Here is a 25353-nt window from a genome sequence, read left to right on the forward strand (position 1 = left end):
GTATATATATATATATATATATATATATATATATATATATATATATATCCACACAGGTTAACATAAGTCAATGATGACTGCACCACGTGAATAAGTTGTAAATTCTGCCATAAGGCACAATTGGATCTGCTATATAACCCAAAACAAGTTATTTTTTATCAGTAATCTAAGTTTTGTTGCGCAGATAAGGAGCTATATCAGAGCTGGCCTCCAATCTGCAGACGTTTGCAGACTGTAGCTTACAGCTCATTTGGCACGAGATCGTGATAGTGAGTGACGTAAGTGTTAATTTGTAGCCTATCGCCCCAAGCGATGCTTATTATACTGTATGACTGGGACGCAGCGTTTCCTTAAGAGCATACTCTCTTTTATGGGGGACTATTTGCATAGAGATAATGTTAACCGTAATACACGCTTTTAAACGTAAGCTGCACACGTAGAAAGATTACAGGCTATTAGAACATGCGTGTATAATTATATATTTGCATATGGGTGATTCATCAATTAAGGGAAGTGTTCTGTCCTCTAGCAATGATTATAAAAATGCAATTTCGCTTTGAAAGATAGATCGTTATATAGCATTAAACATTTAGCTGTGCCTATACTCATTCTCTAGAATGTCTAAAGACGTTATAAATGTTACATTTCTTAATATTGAACTTATCCCACACCAAGGCATTTAAACTTTTATACGTATTTATAAATACAATTTCGATTTAAATCATACAAATGAGTACAATACAAAAGAATTTATAACAAGTAGCCTAATCACTGTTCCCAGAAACATTACTACTACTACTTACATACTACAAAAGTTAATTGCTAGCTAACTTGTTAGCAACTTCTGTTCTAGAAACTGGAGGAAAAAAAAGAAGAAAAAAACATTGAAGATTCACCAATATCAATGTGTAAATTAGGCCTACATATAACAAATATATCACAAAAATCGCTAAAACAATTTAAGTTGTGCAAAAAGACGTTTAAAAAAAACTGACACAGTGGGCAACAAATATGCAACCTAAGACACTTCTAGACTATTATTCTTGGCTGTATGTAAAATAGTAGGCCTATTTAGTAAACAGAGCGTTCAGTGTTGCTATTTAAACATTGAAAGTTATATTGGGTGACTTTTGTTACTTTGACAGTTTGCCTCATGAATGGTGTGGAATTGGCTCGAGTGCACTCAGATTGGATTTGTCCTCAATGAGGAAAGCGATGGCGGGGTTTGCGCTCCACGTGGGTGAGAAGCACATCCCCCCATTGGCTACACGGATGACGGCATTACATGCGCCTCCTCTGATTGGGTAGTGCTTTTGTGGGTGTAACCACAGCGGCACAGTGGAAGCGAGATACTGTGAAACAACGGGCATTATTATGCGTGTTTCATTGGAGTTGCTCTTCGCGATGAGGGCTGCGCTTTAAAAAGAAAAAAGGAAAAAAAAGGTCGCGCTGGTTTTGCAGTACACTGTCAACGACAAAGAACTACAGTTATGCATTTTAACTTTTTATTATTAAATACTGCAGTGTACGAAGCAGGATCGATCACCAAACGGGAATAATCATTGGGAATATTTTCCAAGAGCTTTCACAGATAGCTTTCCACTGAGAGATCTAGCCCTATCCGTCCGCTTCCATCGACACTGTCTCCTCTATCGTAGGCTATCGAATGGACCAGCATCCGAGCGCCCGGAGCTGCAGCAGTCGCGGAGCTGCGCCGTCCTGCGAGAGCGTCTCCGGCGAGCCCCCCATGAATTTGTACATCCACTCCACCACCGGCACACGCTTCGAGCTCTCCCTTCCCGCAGAAGAGACCGTGGAAGGGCTAAAGCGAAGACTCTCTCAAAGACTGAAAGTACCCAAAGAAAGACTCGCGCTGCTACACAAAGAAACGTGAGTAATAGTCTGATGTGTTACTTTTAGACTGCACGGTTAGTTATTTTTTTAACAATGGTTAAGAGCCGGTCAGAAGGTGGGTTCTTGGCTGGGCTTCCGAATGGAGATTTTCAGCCACCTCTGATGGCAAGCCGTTTTAACATTTATTCTTTAAACTGACTAGTAGCCTTTTATGTTTTTATGTTATGAGTACTTGTTTTTATTACTAGCACTTGTTCCAGTAGTGATTAGTGTATCTTTCCATTTCACTAGAAAATATAAATGAGAAAACATTACATACGATTAGTATCTATTCAATTAATCACTTGTAATTATTCAGTAAACATTGGAGCATATTCCTTAACTAGTTTCTTTTTCAGTAATGACAGGTAGCTATTGTTGTTACCGGTAACAAATTGCAATTCTGTAGTTCAAATATATTCAGTTCTAACTAGTAGTTATTAGTATCTATTCCAGTTTAACTATTCATTAGGTAGTATTAGTGTTGAACTATTAAAATAGTCACTATTATCTGTACCACTCTTATGGTTACTAATATTGGGATATTGAGTACTAGCAAAACAGTAATCACTAGTATGCAGGGAACGATCAGTTGCTGACTAACTATAGTAGTCACTACTGGAGTAGTCAAGTGCTAGTATTTATAACAAAAAAGGTAGACAGTTACTAGTACAACATATGTAGTTTTAAGGACTACATATATAAATGGCTTGCCATAGACACCTGCATCATGGAGCCCTGGTTCATGTTGTTAAATGCATAGCAACTTTGCAGTCCATGTTGCATATCTACCGTGATATTTTTGCTGTGGCAGTCCACAATCTCTTGAATAGAGAAATGAAAGTGATCTATGCTGTTGACAGTGTGCTGTGGAAGTCAGTTTAATATAGGCCATGTGCAAGGTGCAGAAACCTGCATTACACCTGAAACTGTACTACTATTTCCCTTAAAAAAGGCCCATCGGTGTGCGCAGCTTTAGTGACAGTAGTGCATGCATATAAATACAAATTCCTAATCACTTGATTAAACTTGTTGTTTTGCTTGATTAGAATATGCATGGCTTTAATGTTTGTCATTTTAAACTGGATGCCAGGGAATAAAGCATTCCTAGTGGGACTCGCACCACGGTGTTAGAATATTCTGAGCAAACATTAAGAGAAAAAGGGGTAATGTTAGTTTCAGAGCCGTTTGCACATTGCCTAACAATTGCACTTGGGTGGTGGAGCTGGGAGGTGAGAGAGAAGCTCTTTTGTCACTTGCAAATGACCCTAACAGTTGCATTGTTTGTGCTTTGAATTGGGCCGATTGAAAAGCCCTCACAAGTAATCACCACCAAATTACATCATCCTTTTAAAACGAAGAGAGTCGCTTAATCTCTTCTGTTTGGTTTAGCTGCCTCCAGGCCAAGTGCTCAGTCCCTTTGTTCGGCAGGAGGTGGTGACATTTAGCCTGAGCACATGTATACACATTTATGCCACTAAGACAGATATTTTTAACAGATTTGTTGGTTAAAAATACATTTAGACTGTGTATTTGAAACACTGGGATTCATGCGGGGGTGTTTTGGGAATAAACATGCTGACTTACATACGTTGTAAGACACCCCTTGTGGATTTTGGTCTGCCAGTATAGGCTACAGATGTACTAGCCTAGAATTATTTTACTTCGTTTCATATACCTGTCTAAAAATGTATATCTAGATTTAAAGAAAAACATCTACATCATAACTGGACAAAAATATATATATTTTTTATGATGGTTTTGTGTATAATTAAAGAGAGAGTTCACCAGAAAATGAAGATTCTTTCATCGTTTACTCACCCTTGTGTCGTTCAGAACCTTTAAGACCTTCTGTGGAACAAAAAAGACGATATTTTGGAAAGTGTCTCAGTGTTTTTTATCCATACAATGAAATTCAATGGGGTCCAATGTTGTTTTTGACAAAATCAGTTGCATTCTTCTAAATATCGTTTGTATTTGGCAGAAGAAAGTAAGTCATAAACAGATCTGTTTTGGAAATAACATTCTGGAATTTGTTGAAGTCTAACATCTCCTTGTTTTTTCTAGACGCCTGAGTTCAGGAAAACTTCAAGATTTGGGAATAACGGATGGGAGCAAGTTAACGCTGGTTCCAACAGTTGAAGCAGGCCTAATGGTAAAAAGAGCTTGAGCTACATTACATGTGCTGTACTTCGCCAACTCTTTTTGCCACATGTATTTACCCTGCCGTATCTCTCTTCTCAAAGTCTCAAGCATCAAGACCTGAGCAGTCAGTAATGCAGGCGCTGGAGAGCTTGACGGAAACGCAGGTAAGTTTCACTCTAATAAGGTCAACCCAGTAGATGTTTGAATTACACAGTGGCCCACTACATTGGACAGTTGTGCGTACACTTAACCTAATTGCCAGGCCAGCAGCGAACACCCGCAGTTGGCTCGTTTTTAAAGGATCATTTGTATATTTTTGAACTCTCTACTTGTTGGCAAGATGTTGCACTGACACATAGGGTAATGGGATACAGATGATGCCCTCCTGAGCTTTTAACTTAAAGACCTCCACACACTTACTACGCATATTTTAAGAAGCACCTTCCAGTTTCCAGGCAACATCTGTGAGCTGAGGCAAACCCCACCTAGAAGCCACTTCATTGAGACGCCACCTTTCATGTGAAAGAAACTGTGTCCAACTATGATTATGCCGCTTTCTAATATGCATTTTTATTTCTAGCTAATGGTTAAATCTTTGCTATTAGTTATTTTAACTCATTAAATGTATTGTTTACATTGTTATATTGCAATTGTCATCCAATCAGTTGCTGGATATTGACAAAAATATCTTCCAAATACACTTGTATGGGCATGAATTGGTCCGCCACATGCCTCCGCAAAGATGAGAAGAGAATATCATCTTCTTGCTGATATTTTGGGAAATCCTTAGTTATTCTGAGTTATTCTGTTTGTTTGTTTGTTTGTTTGTGTGTGAGTGATATGCATGTGCATTTGTGTAGGAGAGGAAAGCGTCTTATCTGTAATGACAACAAGGGAGTGTGGTTGTGTGCGTACGAGGGGGAAGGGTAGACAGGGGAGTGCAACGCTCTTATTCAATACGCCTTCTCCTGGCAGTGTCTCCTGTTTCTGTAGAAAAGCTTTTTAACCTGTTAAAAGTGGCTGTGTTTGGCCTTTCTCATCGAAAAACCTTTTGCAGTACAGTGCAAACATTCCTTGTTCTTTTTCTCTGATCTGATATTTGTAGGCAGCTAACTGTGTCATCTGGTCGCTTACGAAACGGCCCCTTTTTAGAAATCATAATTTTTAGTCATCGTTTGTGTCTTTTTTTTTTTTTTGTAGCTTCATGGTTACGGACATGAACTGAGTCAGTATCATTGTCAAATATGAGATATATCACTCTTTCAGAATTGTAATTAGTCAACACAATCGTGCAGCCACAACGACTGTAGTGATCTGTGCTCAAATGATACCTAGCCATCTTGCCATGTAGGAATAGATAAGGTTGGAATCATAGTTATAAGGGACAACCACATATTCAGTACATAGCAGAATTCCAAGAGCTATGGCGCTTGCTTCCAGGGAAAGATCTATCTCAGACTCCTTGTAACCAGACTGTTTTATGGAAAGGGAAGGCTTGCAGTTATTGGAATGGCATTTTTCCCCTTGTTACTCTGGCCTAACAGCTTTTTCTGGCCTATAATTTAAAGCTGCTGTGGTTTCGCGTGTCTCTCCGTAGTCTCCAGTTTTACCTTCTCCGCCGTTAAAGAGGAAGAATGAAATGACATCAAGGAGTTTCTTAGTTCCAAGGGAAAATCTAGCCCAGTTTCCGCACTCCACTTAATAGATCAGCTGTCCTCTTGAACATTAAAATGCCACTTTTGCATTCAAACAGCATTTTGTTGCTGGTAACTCTGCCCATCAAGTAGAAATAATGACTGGTGTCTGATTCTTCAGGCGGCAGAGTTTGTTAATTAGCGGTTTCGGTGCTAACCCGCCTCTAAAGGCAGGTAGCTTGCTCGCTTTGTCCTTGGAGGATAACATAGCGGTTTGTTTCAACAAGCAAGCGCCTCTCCCCCAGTCTCAGCGCTACACACTAGAGATGTTTTCCTGTCATAACTCTCCACCCTCCAGACACCCACCTACCCACTTTAGAATGGGGCTGGGGGGCCTGTCATTGTGTCTGGAAACGGACAGATGCATATAATAGGATCCAACCATATAGAGCGAGTCACCTCTCAGTCACCCCTTGTCATTTACACCCACCCAACCCCCTTCCCGGAGGGAGCAGGGGAAGGAGAGTAACTAAATCTGAGAGATGGCTGTAGTGACGTCACCCTGGACGAGGGTCTGATCTGTATGTGATTACCAGGAAGGACAGTGATGAGTCAGAAACCTAGATATAGATTGAGGACGAAAATAGAAGCGGTGGGATCGCACGTCACGCTGAGTGACAAGGCTCCACAGGATGCCGATGGCTTTTGTGCCATATCTACAATGATTTTTATTTTATTTTACAGATATTTGAAATAGAAAAGACTGGTGTTGGCGTGTCATGTGAATAGCTGGCACATGGGAGGAGAGATTAGTTTGTGTTTCTCTGATCAGCGATCTGGCCCATGCCTATGTGTGTTCGCACAGAGAGCACTCCCGATTCAAGAGGGACTATGTTGACATGGGCAATCACTCGGATTCGTGACTGTTCCTGTTTCCCATCCGCCTTTGTGATTGAAGTGTTCAGTTTCGTGACTGAACTGAAAAGGAAGGAGGGAGGGTGCGGGGATATGGAGAACTTCTCATTAGTTGATAACCAAGCCACCAGCTTTTTTAATTAGGGTCAAACTCCTCTTTTGTACTGAGCCGTTTCTTTTTTTAGCACTGTTCCTTGTGCGTGTCCTTCTTAGTGTTTCTTTATTCTGTGACATTTCTCTACATGTTTTTATAAGTCATTAATTAATACAGAGTCCCATGGTTGTAGATATTTTGAATCCTGTTGGCTGTGCGACACGTCTGTTTTGAGTCAGTCTCTCGCCTACCCAGACAAATCTGTTCAGTAATCTGAGGAAAATGGTGTTGCGCTTTCACAGTGCATATCTTTGATTCTCAGAGAATGAGGAAGAATGGACATGGCAGGAGCAAAAATTTAAAATGCCATCATCATTTGCCTCTTGTCTTTCTGAACCTGCATGGCCTTTATTCTGAGGATAAAAAAAAGTTATTTAAAAAAAAATTCCAAAATTGGACTCCATTGACCTTAATTTTATCCAAAAAAAAACCCCCACAAAAAATGATCTTTATTTGTTCTCCTCAGAAGAAGAAAGAAGTCATATAGGTTTGGATTGACATTAATGGTTTTAGTCAACAGACATGATGGAAAGAGGCTCCTTGTAGGTTCTGACTGATCGAATTTAGTCTTTACCTGCTGAATCCTCACCATTCAATCTCTTGTAGACCTTGAGTAGGTCAAACCCCTCGAGTGAGATCTTTGAAGGTAGTCTTCTCTTCAGGGTTTGAAGAAAGATGCAAGTGATTGATTATTGTAAAGGAGCTTGCTATTGCATCCACACCCTTCATACCCCTTTGTGCGGTCTATATTGATGGCCCCCTGGTACGATCAAAACCCACCAGTCGATGGTGAGGGTTAATAAGCTGGTTTTGAACTTTCCGTGTTTGCTGAGGCCTTTGATAGGTGACCAGTAGTCTTTTAGTCATGCTTGGTATCAAAAGAACCCGTTTTCTTACTTGACCCCTCATAGATAGGTGTCTTCAGGCTGTGGATGAACGTCAGTCTGGTGCTGTTCCAAGCTCTTGCCCCGCATTTCCTGTGTTACAGAAGAAACCGCCTGCAAATGAGTTCCTTGAACCGCAGGGACCCCAATAAATAAAACTGTCAGCTATAGAGTTGGAAGGGAGGAAAAAAAACGGAAGGAGCTAGAGGCGTACTCTCACTGAATATTTCATCAGCATCTACTGGCATCCTCACACCCCTCCACCCTCTCTCTCGCTACAAGGCTTCTCCCCTAGCCCTCCTCCGCTGTCTCCCCTTATCATGTTTTCCTTCTCTCTCCTTCACTCGCTCTTCACTGCATAGCAACTGCAGCCCACTGCAGAGCAAAATGCCTCCCCAACAAATCAAAATGGATGAAGTGTAAAAATAAAGGAATAGTAACTTTAGTCTGTTGGCTTAGCCAAGTATACAATTTTTCAACATGGTAACTTTGTTGCCATAGATGTATGTACGTATCTGCCTTTGTTGCCTTTAAATCAGTCTAAACAAAATCTGCAGATTTCCGGCATTTTCTGCACTGATTTTAGGGTGAAATTTGCAGAATTAAAAGAGATTATAAGTCTTTTTAACTAGTGTTTTTGACTTGTATTCCAGTTAAATGTCTAAAAATCATTGTATCAAAACAAATTTACATGAGAAGAAACTGCATAAGATATCAAGACTTTTCTTGAATATAAGGGTGTTTTGTTTCACAACACTGGCAGATTTTTTACTTGTAGTGAACTTGTTTATACTTAAGTGAAAAAAAATCAGCAAATGCAGTAAGACAAATTATACTTGTATTCAAGATACAATCTTTTAATAGCCCTAGAGATAAAGAAAATACTTTCTCAGAAAAACAATTGTTAATATTTTTTTGCTTTTATTTTATTAATTATTTAGTTTTTTTAAGAAGACATTACCTTTACAAAATACTATATTTGGTATGAATCTGCATTATACTACATTCTTATTAATAGCATATTATGTTGAAAATGGAAGAGTAAAACTTTGAATTATTGCCGTTCCACTTCTGTGGAAAACTTCATGACTGCATATTCCATGTGGGGCTGTTTTTTAGAGAATATGACCTCCAGTTTATTCATTTTTCATGTAGTGAGTGAAGAAGGGGTGGATCCAGATAGGCTTCTGGCTTCAAAAGAATTTCCAAGCCAGTGTCAAGAGCGCTCCGTTATAGAACTTGATCTGTGTGCCTTGACGAGAGAGAGAGTCAGTGGACTTAAGAACAAAGAGACCTGTGAAAATGTACACTTGCGGTCTCTTTTGAGTACCTTATCCATTATAGGTGATATAGACTACATGTTGACACTTCAGGCTATGCACAGTACACCTGACAGATTCTATATAGTCGTGCTAGGTGAAGTGTGGAATTTCTGGCCACAAGTCTTCTAAAACTCTTGATTATAGGCAGATTTCTGAGGGTAACTAAATATGGGCTTTCTTCCACAAGCACCAAGACTCTCCAAAATGGTCTGTTAATATATCTTTGTTTTTCCAGTTAGGTCAAGAATTCTTAAACACCACAGAAACATTGTGCAATGTATACTTGCACACACATTCCTTAGAGGCTGTGTAAGTGAAGACTGCAGATCCGTAAACCTGCTGCGTTTTTGTCTTTGTGGTCATTCAGTCATTGCACCAGAAGCGTGTGGGTTGGCCAGTGTATTGACAAAGGTTTGTGTGACTTAAACTGACGGCTGCTGTGGGGAATGTCTCTGCAGACCATGTCCTCGCATTTCAGAGGCACTTTTACTGGTTTGTGGAGGTTCACGCACTCTCTCATTATGTGGGATGAGTCTGGGCTTTGAGTGAGTCAGTGAGATGCTTGGCCTTGAAGATGACTGATCTTCAAGGCTAGGCTAATGTGGGGTCTGGCATGCTTTACTTAATGATTTGCAGGCCCAAATAATTTTAATTATTTGTGATTGGATGTTCAATGCCCTCTTGCTTCAGATATTCAAAGCCTTTATCCTATTACAAAGTCACTCCAGTATATGCTAATGGAAGCTGAGAAATTTCAGAGACCTTTTGTTGGAATCTGAATTGTGCATTAGATGCAAATCAACTCGCAAGACAGCTGTCAGTCAGGGGTGGGATGCACCCTCACACAGGGGTGAGCCACCAATGACCTCTAAACAGGGTTTACCATCAAAATTGACAGAATAATCAGTGTATTTTTATTAATTCATAGTCATACATAGCTATCAAGAAGGGTTTTTAACTTAATTTCTCCTAAAGATGGGAAAAGGGTCTCTGTGCCTGGCTCTTCAGGTCTGTCAGTAAAATGCACAGAATAGTAAAGGTCACCCGACTGCAAGCGTGACTGCTTAATGGAAAAATAGATCAGCAAAAGATCTAGAGAAACAAACGATGGAGGGTAGGCCCCAGTGATTCAAAAGGTTAACAACAAGTCAGCCAACACAAGCACACTCGGATGCTGAATAGATCTACTGAAGGAATCGTCACGGCTTTCATTGTTTTTTTCTGGTACAATTAATTCTTCTATGCTTGTGGATTAGAGTCATACTGCATCTTTACACAGTTATTGTTATCAAAGCTGAAGATGCGACAAAGAAAGTCTCAGGGTTGAAATCGAACAAGGAGGAGGTTGTTTCAGTGGTTGGAGTGCAAAGTCAAGACAAGTATTCTGTATTTCTCGCTTTGTTTTCCAGGGGTCAGAGAGCCCCTTGGCTCAACTTCCATTCTGGGTACTCCTAAAATGGGCAATCCTTTCCGGTCCAGCCTTTCAAACAATTAGCTATTATGTGACTGTGTGGCAAGTGGGTCTGCATCCTGTTTCTATGGCTGATTTTTCAGGCCTGGGGCCAGACAGTAGTTAGTGTTTCGTGGGTGTGCTGAATGGTAGAGTGTTTTGTGTGTGTGCGCCTTTTGTATACTTCTGCTTATTCATAAAAAGGCATTCAGTCATGCTGCCAAATTCTTTTCCAGTTTAGAGCAGTGCAAAGCGAATTACTAAAGCCACCCCCTCTTCATTTCCTGTTCACAGGTCAGTGACTTCCTGTCTGGACGGTCTCCTTTAACCCTGGCTCTGCGAGTAGGCGATCATATGATGTTTGTCCAACTGCAGTTGGCAGCTCAGCAATCGGGCGGCCCACAGTTACAGCATCGACATCTCATATCACGTGGGAGTTCAGAGGGCATGGCAGGACAGTCTCATGCAGCCTCAGGCTCTGCCTCTGGGATGGCAAGGGTTTCACACAACCCTCACTCACATCACCCGCACCCACATCCTCATCGTCCAAACACAACACTCCCATCTAACCCAGCAGCCTTCCTACCGTCCCCCTCTATCCCATCTGTTCCTCCCATGTACCCCACCTCAGCCTCAGGGCACTGTAGCCCTCCACCACACCCCTCTCAACTCCCAGGAAGTTTTCTTCACTCCCAGCAGCCATCTTCAGCCTGTCCCACCTCTCCAAGCAGCCCTAGCCCTGCAGCTTCCTGTCCAGAGGTTAGTCACTGTTTGTCATACATTATCCAATTCAGTAATTTTGTATAATAATCGTGATATATTACGTTTACCAATTAAATTGGTAAGATGTGCAAACTATACTTATGGTCGACCACTCGTCCATGTCTTGCACAGACCAACTGCCCAGCAAAGACGTCTGGCAATTGTAACACTCCCTCACGATCCCGCAAACCAGGCGCTATCATCGAAAGTTTTGTGAACCATGCTCCTGGAGTTTTTTCTGGGACATTTTCAGGTACAACTTCTCAATAAGTTTAATATTTGATAGGCTCAGCATATGACAGTTTTATCTATATATCTGTAATTTATATCTAATTTCTATATTGTTTTTCCTTTCCGAAGGCACTTTGCATCCCAACTGTCAGGACAGCACCGGACGTCCTAGGCGAGACATATGCACCATCCTTCAAATCTTGAATGACCTTTTAAGTGCCACTCGGCATTATCAGGGCATGCCACCGTCGCTCACGCAGCTCCGTTACCAGACCCAGTGCAACAGCCCCAGCTCACCAACACCGTCGCCACCGCCTTCACCTCCCCACACCCCCGGACTAAGCGGCCTGCCTACCACAGTGCCCTCTGAGACCCAGCCCACCCTCCACCCACTGGTGCAGTGTCAGAGCCAGATCCGCATGTGCAAGCCTCCTGGTAAGTTGTATTGCATTTTTCAGAAATTATGCAGTGATGTATTTCCTAGAGCATTTACTGTAGCCAGTAGTATTTAGGATCTAGCCAAGAGGTTCAAGATTCATATTCAAGGTAGTGTTTATGTAGTTTCAGAGGGTCCAAGAAAAGAGTGCAAGGATTAAAAAAAGTGAAGATGTTAGAGAGGGGGAGGAAAAACTAGGCTTGTTCTTTCAGGCCCTGGTAGTCATGCTTCAGCAGCCACAGCATGCCTGGCTTTGTCTCTGTGCTGTCGGTGTCCTCTTTCCTCTGAGAGGCAAAGAATGGGGGTGGACTACTCTGTTACCAAGAGGAAAGAGGCAGAGAGCCAGAGCGAGAGAGATAACGAAGCGAGATAGCACTCACAGACGTGTGGCAGGTACCCCGCTCTGTCTGGTAAAAACTGATTATCTGGGGCAGCTCGCTTCAGCGCTGAGGAGGAAATTTAACTGCTCTGTCATGAAACACCACTGTTGGAGAGTACAGAGATAATGAAGAAATATCTTCCCAGCACTGTCAAAGCACAGGCCTGTTATCAATCTAGACTAGATTAAAAGCATACCAAGCTAACGACGTACAATATGAAAACATATCATCAACTACTGGGGTGGAATAACTTCGGTCACTCGATTTTCGCAAAGGGTTAGGAAATCCTACATGTTTTTTTGAAGCGATACATACTTTTCCTGTGTGATATCCCCTCTTCCGCTTGCATAATGCTCCATCATTGGTCTTTATACTTCTCCCACATTGAAAGTAAATGGGCCATCATACTGGTTCCACTCTTGCTTGAATGCAAAAACCATCCCAGCAGTCAGGGCCAGGGCTAGTCAATGGACACTTGTTTTCCGAGCAGCATTTAAATAGAGATTCACTCAAGAAATATGAGCTCCAAGAGAATGCTCATTGTGTTTGAAAGTCAGCAAGAGGAGGCAGAGGGAAAATACCAAGAGTCCATTCATAAAATTGTTGTTTATATCCGGCCAGTGACTGCCCACTGATTAATTGGCGCTTCCTCTTGGGCAAGATGGAAAAAAGGGAAGGGTGCTGTGGCTATTTTCTGGATAAAACCACCTTGCATGTCAACAGCAAAATTTAGTTGTGAGATCGCTAGATAGCTGTCTTGAGCTCTTTAAGACCTATATGCTTTGGCACCTGGTGACCAACTTGCCTACATGGGACAGACAGTGTCTTTCATGACCCCTTTGAAATGTCACATATTTTTAGCAGCTGTCTACTTGATGTGATTTCAGACCAAACAAACCCGATATCCCCACCATACTCGTTTAGACATCCATCTATGCACACTGTTCTTGGATTCTTGTAGACATTTGGCTTTGACAGATTGTAGTCAGTATTTGCAGAGAGGTTGGGGAGGAGATGGGGGATGGAGAGCTGAGGGAACGAAGAGGGTCGCCATTCTTGACTCAAATTCCTGTGCTCACTAGGGTCTTTCAGCCCCCTTTGCCCACTGCAGGCAACCCCTTTGTTTGCCCTAGTGTGCTCTAATACTGCAGTGGTCCACCAGCCTTGCCTTTTGTAGATGGAGTGAATGAATGAAAGCCTGTAGGGTAAAACTTGGGGATGGCCTTTAGATTTGGTATTGCCTGGCCAATGTGCTAGAGGGAGGGAAGGGGGGCCAAATGGTTCTTAAAATGGGAGGGGGAGGATAGTGCAGGAATGCTTTCGCCCCTCAACGTTCTGCATCTGTCAACTCAGGTTAGTTTAGTTTGGGCTGTGCAAGAACGTCAGGGTGGAGCTGTATTTTAGCAGAGTGAAAAAGAAAGAACAAGGAAGGGTGCTCAAATTCCTTCCCTTGCTCATTTAATCCGACCGAAAGCAAACGCTCCCGGCTGCTGTGTACATACTGTGGCGATGTGAAATATCAAGATCTCAGTCCTCTTTGTCCTGGTGCTTAAACACTGCCAAATTCTTTTCCTAACCCAAAAGAGACAGTTTTGCTTCTGTGAAGATTGCTTGATCAAGTGCCCCAGGGCTCTCACCATGTCACAACAGTGCTCAAACCTGCCCAGCTCAACCGGGGGTTAAATAATTCATTCCCCCTCCTTGCTCACTGCCAACAAGCATGTAAGAAACCCCCCAGGCCGACTATCCTTAGCTGCTCATCAGGCGGGGCCGTGGCAAACCATATCCGATGCCTTTTATTGCTCCTATTATGCAAATTGTGGTCATTTGAGACCACAGCTCCCTGCAGGGTCATTGGTGCCGTCGTATCAGAAAAGCAATGGAGATGTCAGTATTTGACCGCTCCCCTGGTTTAGTTCTTGCTAGGGGTGCAGATGGCTGAACACAATGCTTGTCCTGTGCTGTGCACCCACTCCGAGCTCCTCCCAACCCAGAGGCAACACTGGCACCTGTCCCAGCTCTTTGGGAGTTAGCTACAGCTGGCTTATAGAATTTATAGAAAAGAAGATTTTTTGTTTTTATTTTGATATCAGGACAGTTTGGGATTTCTTGGTTTTTCTCTTTTTTCAGTTTTTACTTTTATGCCTCCAAAAATATATCCGAATACATTTTAATTCCAAAATTAAAAACATGCTCATCATAGAGAAACTTGTTGTAGGTGTGAATTGCATTTTAAATGTATTTTTGGTAAATGAATAGATCTGGATGAAAAATAAGTATTACATGCCAAAGTTTGATGTTTGACACTCTGTGACATACTTTTGTGTGACTTCCTCCTCCACTGCCAAGACATCTCCCCTTGATGCAGAGTGATTTCAGCACCCAGACTCGAAAAGATCACAGGACTTATCAAGGCAAACAAACAAACAAGTCAAAGACAAGTGTTAATTAAGCTGATCTTTAATGGATCAATGGCAAAAGGGAAGCTTGCAGAGACTGTCTGATCACTGTGGTGTGGGCTGACACATTGGGTTGGGCTTAATGTTTACCCAAAACCCTGCTCAACTGACCTAATACCTGCAGACATGCCAACAGCCTCATCGACTGGGTAAAAATCATCCCTCCATTGCACTCTCTCTCTCCTCATTCTAAATCCTCCTCCTTTCCATTTTCCCCCTTGCGTGGCCATCAGCACTTGGTCTGAATCAATACATTGTCATACATCAGCTCATTCCCTTCAAAAAGCATAAGACGAGTGCAACATCCCAGCTTTTTTTTCGCCAGTACGCTGCTACTTTTTAGATTCCAGAGTGATTTTTTTTGTGTAATCTCTTCCACCCTCTGTGGCATGTTCTCATTTGCCTCTTTCTCTCTTTTTCTATGTTCCTCTGAGGCCTCCGTCATGAGGCCGTATTGAGGAGGAGGGGCGTGGGTGGATGCGGGCGCTGGGGGGTGGGGGGTAGAAAGGAAGGCCAGGTGTATATCTCATGTGCAGGCCCGAACAGCTGTGCGGCAGGAGGCGGGGCTGGGGTTGTTTTGTTCTTTCCTCCCCCCATTCATTTCCCCTGAGGCTCGGGCAGCTCGTCACAAGCCTTTTTTGCCCCAACCCCCCTAATTTGAGCTGCAGGACTGAGAATGTCGAGTGCGCGGTGAGGACACTGCAGCATACACGGCTCGCTCTGAGACAATGCATCATTGGCGAAGGAGGATAAGGGGAGGAAGGGAAGGGTAGAGAGGGCGAAGATAGGGGGAGGGGCTTTTTCTGTCCATGATGTTCTCTTGCAATCGTCGCTGGCAGCAAAATAACTCTCTGTTCTTGTCCACCCACCCCCCGTATCTCTATGTGTCCAAACCTTAGTGCAGGGAGGGGTCTTGGAAGCAAGGGACAGAGAAGGGAGAGCTTTTGCACTGCTTGTGCTGCCTTTGTTCCTGGTGTATCCCAGCCCCCACCGCAGCCGTTCACTCTTTTTGCACTCACGACAACCCAGGCGGATCTGTTGGGATGACTTTAGGCCTGCTGGCCACGCCATATCCTAATAATATCCCTCTAAACGGCCGCATTGAGTCTCTCCCTCAGGCAGCCACGTTTATCCTGATAATGATGCGGGGGTTGTTCGAAGGATTCAGGTTAAGTTCGTTTTTCCTTGCAGCACAGCCACCAATCCATGCCAAACTAGCGGTGATGTGTTTTTACAGTGTCCATGGATCTGTTTGGAAGGGCGACCGTGTGGGGAAAGGACATTGGCAGGGACCACAGATTCTCACAAAGAACAAAAAAGGACTTGGCTTAGAAGCCAAGGCTCTGCCTTAATGTCTTCGAGACCATTGTGAGCTTCATACAATACCTTGACAGTGGCACACCGTGCCCAGTGCTGTTAATGAGCTCCACTGCTCTGTTTCTCCCAGATTTCTGTAGGTTGGTCCCTTGAGGCACTGCAGCATCATTTAGTAAGTTTTTTTTTTTTTTTCTCCACCAGCCTCAGTTGGTATGCACAGAAGAGCTGACAGGCTGCAAGGTGAGGTAGCTGCCCTACTTTTGAGTTGCAGGGAGACTCTTTGAAAGGGCAGATGAAGGAGAAAAGCACAAGCATTAGCGTATAGACCCTTTCTGAATGGTGTATCTGTTGAGCTTGTTTAGTTGGACAAAGACCTTCATAACCCAAAGTCCCATTAGACCAGAACCTCTCTAATCATGCTAAAATGCCAGAGCAAGCCCCAAATCTCATTTGTCTAACCAGGTTAGGAAAGAACTGTTTGGCAGATGTCTGCTGTTGATCTTTGTACAGCCTGTTCTTTCTCTACGAATATCCAAATGATTAAAACTACCACTTACATTTATAGCACAAATCCTTCCTAGACGGCCCAAAACCACCCACCCTGGAAAGATATTAAGTGAAGGGGGGAAATTGAGCCCACACAAAATCCCGATTTCATTTTGATATGGAGAGGTTGATGAAATTGATTAGTGAATTAAAATATGCATCTGGTCTCTTTTTCTATTGCATTCTGGGTGGAATTCCAGTGCATGTTTTTTTCTCTCTCTCTCTCTCTACCTCCTTGTCTGTCTTTCTCTCCAGAGGCATTGGGGAGGAGTGAACTATGTGTGCGTATGGGGGTGGGGGTCTTGGTATTGGGGGGTTGGGTGGGTGATTACTCGTTCAATGAGCTCAGGCCAGAAAAGAAAGGGGGAAAAAAGGGCCCGACTTCGCTTACAATTTCCATTTGCTTGCATTTTCTATTGAAAGCCAATAGCAGTGTCCGCGCCTGGAGATGGATTGCTGCGCTAAAGCTAAGGTTTAATCAATAGGTCTTTTTAATTTGCCATCGATCTATGTTAAAAGCTACTGCTGCTGTTGCTGTGTGTGTATGTGTGGCGGAGCACATGCGATGAAAGATAGTCTATGCTCAGGATTATTGACATTCTAGCTGGCTATTTCATTATTTAATTCTGGGATAGTTCCTAATGGAGCTGGCTAATAGATTGTGGTTTCTTGTTCTCTTCCATTCTCTTGAATATATTTATAAATGAAAGGTTTAGGGTTGAGCTGTGGAGTGGAAAACCCCCTCGTGTTTTTCCCCCCTTAATTGGCGCATTAGCCGCTAAAACCCTAGCATTGTTTGTGAGATTAGAAAGTGCAAGGTATTTGCTTCCTGTTAAAGAAACGGCAAAGTCAAGATCTTATCGCTTGGGAATGTGTGTGTGCATACACGCGTGTGTGTCAGTCTCCTCACAGGAGTGTGGGTTACTTTGTGAGAATGCACTTCTCCCTTTTGCGTATCTCAAGGGCACGCCTGCCAGGACATTTCGAACCGTTTCTGATAAGGGAAGAGAGGACTTGTTGCCACATACTGGGATGTTCTCTTTTGAAATGAGACAGCAGTGGAGAGTGGTTATTTCTGTACCGATTTAAAGAGAGAGAGAGAGCATTGGGGTGGGGGTAAACGCAGCATGCCTTTTTAAGAACATCAGCGTCACCACTCAGACTTGAGTTTATTTATCCAGCTCCCAGCCTTTGATAACATTCAGCAGGATCAGCAGTCGGGATCCAAAGCACTGAGTCATTCTGTCCTAGACCAAATTATGTGTATTGCACCAGCATTTCCCCCTGCTAAAAAGACTAGCATAGATAGTCACCACCTTATGTTGTGATTTGGATAGTCATTAGCATGGGATGCTCAAATGCAGATTGTATCCACACCAAGTCTTTCTTGGCCAACCTGCTTTGCCAGAAAGCTTTGGTGTGCCAGCTAGGGATGAGTCAGTGGTCAAATAGTCAGTCAACAACCTTTGCATTCTGTTTTAGGCTGTTGTATTCGAGTCAACTAGTTGTTTAGGCAAACCCTATGAAAATTAGATTTTAGAACGGTGTATTTTTGCACATTCTTTTGCCAGTTTAAACTACCCTAACCAGTGTAATTTATCCTGAACCAAAAATTCAGGGCTTGACTCTAACTGCTGTTGCTTTTTCTTCCTGGTTTTTCAGGTGACCGATTGCGTCAGACAGAGAACCGAGCCACACGCTGCAAAGTGGAGCGACTGCAGTTGCTCATGCAGCAGAAGCGTCTGCGCAGGAAGGCCCGGCGAGACTCCCGCGCCCCGTACCGCTGGCTCCCTAACCGCAAGTCTGGACGCAGCAACAGTAACAGCAGTATGTCTAGCGAAGGCTCCCTGGACCTGGACTTTGAAGACTCTGTGTGGAAGCCCGACGTCAAAGCTGATATGAAATCAGAATTCATCATGGCCTGAAGCAGCAACGGTTGTGCCATTTTGATCAAGGAAGACTGGGGTTTACACTTTAGAGAGGATACTTTCTGAAGACTTTGTCCAAAGATGCACATTCAGAATCTCGTAGGCTTCACTCCTCATCTATCCTGTGACCACAAAGACTTTACACAAAGGAAGATTCAGAGACTTTTACGTACCTTACATCCTTGATAGACTATGATCTTGGAATAGACTAAATTTTCAAATGACGATGTTTGGATATGGATTGGACTGATGAATAGACAGAATTTGGACTCAGAATGTCCAAGAAGTAAACACAAATGAGCATAGCAGCCGTCAATGGTGTTGGGATTTGTTTTTCTCTTTACTTTTTTTTTTCCCAGGGGGAAGATCCATACAGGCCAAATACAGGCACGATGAACTAACAAAAATCAGAAACTGATCCTACTTCCTCCTTTTTTCATTACAAATGGGCATTCACAGTTCAAGAATCATTTGAAGGGGGTTATCTTTGTTTTTAAGTCCTGTTTTTCTTGAATCATGATGATTTATGAAACAAAATATGTAGCATTACCCACAAAGCATTCAGGTTTTTTATCTTGTAGACGAGGAAGGTTCATTTGCACACACACACCCGTGATTTGAAATAGACAAACAATATCATAACATAACCAAGAGATGGCACAGTGCATGTTTAGTATAAATATATAAAAAAATAATAATAATAATACAAAAATTGCTTTCTCAACAACAGCTCACTGTAGAGTCAGAGGTTCAAGTAGGAAACGAAAACATGAAACGAAACGAAAATATGCTGATGTGATTGAAGATGCAAGGCTTGTGAAGTAGGTTGTTTTTAGAATATATAAAGTGACTTTTCTTCTTTTTTTTTTTTTACCTCCGTGTAAACATACAAACCAACCAAACGTAAAACAGCAATTGCTCAGCAAGGCTCGAGTCAAGCTGTGAGATGAATCTGATGTTATATAATCATTTAAATACACACTGTATCTCTCCTGTTACTGTCTAAATGTGTATAATAGAGAGAGTGGTGGGGTGCCAGAGGAATAGTTTACAATTGTGCATTATAATGGCTCGCTCTGCCAAAGTGGAATCTCTCATTTATGCATTCGACTAAAACAAACCGCCGTTCAAGGGTTTTATCCCAGCAACCGCTTACAGTTGTGATACAATTTTAACAAGACTACCAATATTTATTTGTCCATTTGGCCAGACTTCTTTGCAGATTCCCATGTAAACATCCAGACCGGAGCGTATCCTCCACTCTCGATAGTGCCTCATATGTAGACGCACTGACATATTCTATCAGGCGTTCCACAGACAGACAGTTCTGCTGCTATATGGGACTTCTCTTTGCATGCAGAAGTATGAACTATCCTGATCCTTTTTATAGAAGAAAATAATAATAACAACAATACTGAGATACTGGTGCTGAAAAGAAAAGATATACAAGCATGAATTTATGAAAATGAAAAAAAAAAAAAATCGCTTCAGCTACTTGGGATTTTCGAATTCGGAACGTGATGTTACATATCAGTCGCAAACCAAAACAGGACTGGAATTCTACTGTACATGGATCATTCCTGGACTAACTAAGGAACAATGGAACATGTTCTACTCCCAACATCCAAGGGATCCTCAGAGCAAACCCCAACACTCCCATCGACCTCCCATCGGACTAACAGGGATGTTAGCAACCAACGGTCACCCCTAATGACTTCTTGGAAATAAACGTGAAAATGTCCTGAACCACATTGATGTTGCACTCACTGAGTTTGCAATGAGATTACCTACCTGAAGGGGAACATTGTCTTTTCCTTTTTTTCTGTTCAAGTGGCCTTAACGTTCATTATCGAAACACTTGCAAGAGTGGTGGACAACATAGGGATGTTTTTGTTGTTTTTTGTCCTTTGCTTTTGTTAAAGCATCAATTTTTCGGGGGCAATTTTTGTGTTTAGGAGGTGGAGGCTCTATTATGTCAAGGCTTCAGTGCCTTAAAGTTTTGCCCCTTCGGTGTGTACGAAAAAAACAAATCTGAACAAATTATTCGCATTTATGCAGGTTTTTATCAATTTATAGGAGCTCTGGTAGAATATTGTCTGTTTTATGGTTTGATTGTTACAAGTCACGACCTGGAGTTCAAACAGGTTCCATCATTGTGTTCCATTGTTTGTTTGATTACGTCCCTTGAACCCTGCTGTCCTACAAAGAAGCAACAAATTTACATATATAATTGAAAAAAAAAAGGAAGTTTCAACTGCAGTGCTATAGCAACAAAGTGCCCTAACTCTCAATTGAGATGTCCTTTAAGGACACACTGACAACATGCACTTCCCTTCTTCTCAGATAAACGACTTCAATGGATGATTTCTCCCTCTCCCCCGAGAAAATCATTATTTAATTTTTATATATGTATGAAATATACTCTGTGTGTGCCTCACCTATATGTAAAATGGTAAAAGAAAAAAAAGTGAAAACTGAAAAAAAGCATAGGAGATGGTCTGAGTTTTAGTATAGGGTAATTGAATGAGGGTGGAGGGAGGGAACGGGAAGCATTTTCAATAGTTTGTTGGAGTTCCGATCACATCATTTAAGTTGCCTGTTCTTTCTTGTAGCCAATGAAAACTGATTACAAGAGTCGAGAAAAAAAAAAACAATTTACTATGTTCTAGCTATAGACCGGTGTAGCACATGTGTGACTGTATTAATTTATGAAACCAAACTGGTAACTGTGAATTATGTATTTCTTTGTGCTTTTTTTAAAGTGGGCGGAAGGCGGAAAAGGGCGTTGCTGTGCCCTGTTTTGTTTTTGTGGAATATAATGGAAATAATCAAGTTAAAAAAAAAGGAAAATATCTAAATATATTTTTTTCTTAAGCAATACATTTCAGTGTGACTTGTGATAGGACATTTTCTTTTTTTAGGTAATAAATTGAAAGAAAAAAAAAAGTTTTATTGTGTACGTGTGACTTATTTACTTTATCCCCTGTGAAATTTGCATGTTATATATACTTTACTATGAAAAGCTATCATAAGAGAGAGATTTGGGCCGCTCTACATAAGCAGCTACTTTAGGTCTCATAAAAATATCATGTTTTGACATTAGCATGTTGTTAAGCTAAAAGCACAATACTCTTAATAAGCATAACAATGCGCTGTACACACAAATAACTGGTAAAATCAGTTTCAGTAATTTGATCAACACAGTGGAAAAATATTTATTTGATCCCCTGCTGATTTTGTAAGTTTGCCCACTTACAAAGAAATGAAGGGTTTGTAATTTTATGGTAGGTTTATTTTAACTTATAGAGACAGAATATCAACCAAAAAAATCCAGAAAAAACACATTATATAAAAGTTAGAAATTGATTTGCATTTCAGTGAGTGAAATAAGTATTTGATCCCCGAGCAAAACATGACTTAGTACTTGGTGCAGATTAGAAACCCTTGTTGGCAAGCACAGAGGTAAGACTCCTCTTTACAGATCCTCTCTAAATCCTTAAGGTTTCTTGGCTGTCGTTTGGCAACTCGAAGTTTCAGCTCCCTCCACAGATGTTCTAAAGCAGGGGTGGCGAACGTCAGTCCTGGAGAGCCGCAGCCCTACAGAGTTTTGCTTCAATCCTAATCAAACACACCTGAACAAGCTAATCAAGGTCTGAAGGGTTACTAGAAAGCTACAGGCAGGTGAGTTTTAATTAGGGTTGGAGCTGAACTCTGCAGGGCTGCGGCTCTCCAGGACCGTAGTTCGCCACCGCTGTTCTATAGGATTGAGGTCTGGAGACTGGCTAGGCCACTCCATGACCTTAATGTGCTTCTTCTTGAGCCACTCCTTTGTTGCCTTGGCGGTATGTTTCGGGTCATTGTCATGCTGGAAGACCCATCTTCAGTGTTCTGGTTGAGGGAAGGAGGTTCTTGTCCAAGATTTTACAGTACATGGCCCTGTCCATTTGCCCCTCAATGAATCATTTTTGATGTTCTTTGGCAAACTTTAAACGAGCCTGTACATGTGCCTTCTTGACAGTGGGACCTTGCGGGTGCTGCAGGATTTCAGTCCATTGCGGCGTAGTGGTAAGTGGGCAAACTTACAAAATAAGCGGGATCAAATAAATATTTTCCCCACTGTACATTTCAGTAGTGAATGAAATGTATGTTTATTTATAATCAATAGTAAGCTACTTACGCATTGTCTGCCAATTTGGATTCATGTTTTCACTGAGCTTAAGGGCATATGATAATTTGGCCAAAGTTGGATATCTTATGAGGCCGAATAGCTAAAATACATAACTTTTGGGACACAATATGTTTCGAGAACACACTTGTGATGCTTGAAAATGTTGTTTGCAAAAAAAATGTACAAATGCTAGTAGTAGCTAGTAGAGTCTCATAGCGGCTGCGCAGTTTCGTGATGAAAGCTAGCTTTAAAGCGTACAGATTTATATGTGTCTGCTGTTCGCTCAACCGCAGGGGTGCCAGATCAGAGATGGATCGAGTGACGTGACGGCGATTGAGACTCCAACGCTCCCCCCATCTGTCAGGCAGTCCGTCCTCCTCCTGAGAGCTGAGACGAGATGACAGATTGAGGGTGAACGCAAGGACTGGCTGGTACAGTAGGCAAGTGGTGCGCAGTCACATGCTGTTTTAAGGAGAAGTCTTCAGCTCAAAGCTCCCACTCTCTCCCGAAGAACTGTGAATAAAATTTCTCAGAACATAAGAGGAAGCCATCTGCAGAAAAATAAAAGCAACAGACAAGAACATCGGAGTTTAAACTGGTATTCAAATGAGGAAGATTACTAGCACACACCACGCACGCTATTTCCAACTACTCTATTAAAAATCCCTGCCAGTGAGTGGGGTCATCTTGGAAATAGTATGTGGGTGACTTCCCTCTGGGTCTCTTCAATCTGCATTGCCAAACACAATTATAAAACATCTTTTTTCATATTTCACAATTATAAAACATCTATATTATATTCCATCGTGTGTTTTTAGTTTTAGAATGCACATGGATCCATGGATTTATATTTACAGTCAGGTCGGAAACCAAATTGAAAATATGGGACTCAAAATCTAATTAAAACATGGTTTTAAGATTCATGGCATAAAAGTTCAAATGAATAAGAAATACTTAAGAAATGCTTTGCAATTTGTCAAGGCAAATTTGAAAGATTTTTGGTTCAAATTATGTATTTTGAATATATCAAACAATGTATGGATGTATAAGCATGCTTTGACATTTTAAATAACCTTTTAGGCTTTAAGTTCACTTATTAGTCATGCAAATGAAGTATTTAGTGTCTAAATGTAAAGTGTGTGTGGCCCATATAAACTACGAATGCCCTGCATACCCAAGCCATTGGAGAGAGTGCTTATTAATATTAACATAAATATAAATTTCCTTTTCACCTGAGGTGCATAAAGCTTAACATAAAGCTTGTTTACAGAATAAAATGCTGGAAATACGTTGTTGTTACTTCACTGCCAAACAGTAGTTTTCGGAAATCGACTCCAGTTATGGATGAATTCGTGCCAGCAGATCCACAATTTTTTTTGTCTATTTCCCCATAACACCCGATGTACTGGATGTAATCCAGTCTGTATCCAGTCCAGATGGTGGATCAGCACCTAGAGACTGAATGAATGTCTGCAGAGACCATGTCAATTAGACGAACCCTAGAGAAAAATCCCCTGTGAAGACCTCGTCGGCCATCGGCACATGACCATGAGAACCAGACGAGTCCTCTGCTCAATCTGATGTGTGTTGCAGCCTGGAATTAAACCAGCTGGTTTCGTCTGGCCAGAGGAGAACTGGCCCCCCCAACTGAGCCTGGTTTCTCCCGAGTTTTTTTTTTTTTTTTCCATTTCTGTCACCAGTGGAGTTTTGGTTCCTTGCCACTGTCACCTTTGGCTTGCTTAGTTGGAGACACAATTTCTGGCTATATTGTCCACTTGACTGCATAGACACTATTTGAAGAGAACTGAACTGATCTGGACGATGACATCACTGAATCAACAATGACTTTAATAAACTTTTCTATTGTGCTCTTGCATTATCAGCACATGTTTTTCCTGTTTAACACTGTAAAGCTGCTTTGACACAATCTGTATTGTATAAAGCACTATATAAATAAAGGTGACTTGACTTGATTCGTCATTACTGTTGTGCATTCTCATTGGTTGGTTGTCATGTGGGCAAATTCATGCTCTAGAAAAGCTGCACCTGAATTGCTCGCGTAAACGAAAAAATAACCTAAATGCCGTTGATTTAAGTAAACTAAATCAGATTAAGACAACAACAACACATAACTCTGTATTTTCATGTTTTGTGAAACATTTAGTGTAAATCCACAGATAACATTCCCCCACAATTTTGACATAGGCTACACGAAGTACATATTATCTGGCAACATGGGTTAAACGCAGAAGCGGACAAAGTACTCAACTCCATTACTTGAGTGAAAGTACAGATACTGCTTGTCAAATATTACTCCATTACAAGTAAAAGTAGTAAAGACAGCTTTTTACTTAAGTAAAAGTACAGAAGTACTTGCTTTTAAAAGTACTTAAGTACCAAAAGTAAATTTCCTTTTTTATGTCAATGCACATATTTTTTATTGTTGTACGTAATACTTGCAATACTTCTGAAGCAACTTACAATACATTACACCTACTGAATACACTGACTAGCTTGTAGTATCTTTGGAATAAAGAGCTTTTAGAATGTTAAAAACCTATGGGGGAAAAAAATTAACACCCCTACCCACCCCCACAAAAGCAGGATGGTAGTGATCTCACACAGCTCTGACAGTGTGTGCACACATCTATGTGTAGCCATTCATCCACATTTGAACAGAGTGGACAGTGAAATCCTGTAAATACAGAGTGATAAGAAAGAAAGAAAAA

The 25353-nt window shown here is 41.6% G+C and overlaps 1 protein-coding gene across 4 annotated transcripts in view; it reads left to right on the forward strand.

Annotated features, from left to right (window-relative positions):
- Positions 1–21398, forward strand: part of LOC107719606 (midnolin-like) — a 26747-nt gene extending 5349 nt beyond the window's left edge. For 3 of the 4 annotated variants that reach the window (XM_016527080.1, XM_016527081.1, XM_016527078.1), the window contains exons 2-8: positions 1659–1890; positions 3961–4048; positions 4140–4202; positions 10692–11156; positions 11292–11412; positions 11520–11825; positions 18191–21398. In XM_016527080.1, coding sequence (XP_016382566.1) covers positions 1667–1890; positions 3961–4048; positions 4140–4202; positions 10692–11156; positions 11292–11412; positions 11520–11825; positions 18191–18453 — 1530 coding nt within the window. In that variant the 5' untranslated portion in view covers positions 1659–1666 and the 3' untranslated portion in view covers positions 18454–21398. Of the gene's footprint in view, positions 1–184; positions 279–1658; positions 1891–3960; positions 4049–4139; positions 4203–10691; positions 11157–11291; positions 11413–11519; positions 11826–18190 lie in introns of all 4 variants that reach the window. The other variant, XM_016527079.1, reaches the window with a different exon arrangement.
- Positions 21399–25353: the final 3955 nt, after the last annotated feature.

This window comes from Sinocyclocheilus rhinocerous, unplaced genomic scaffold (assembly GCF_001515625.1).
Source record: "Sinocyclocheilus rhinocerous isolate Xijiao unplaced genomic scaffold, SAMN03320098_v1.1 scaffold1294, whole genome shotgun sequence".
Lineage (NCBI taxonomy): Eukaryota > Metazoa > Chordata > Actinopteri > Cypriniformes > Cyprinidae > Sinocyclocheilus > Sinocyclocheilus rhinocerous.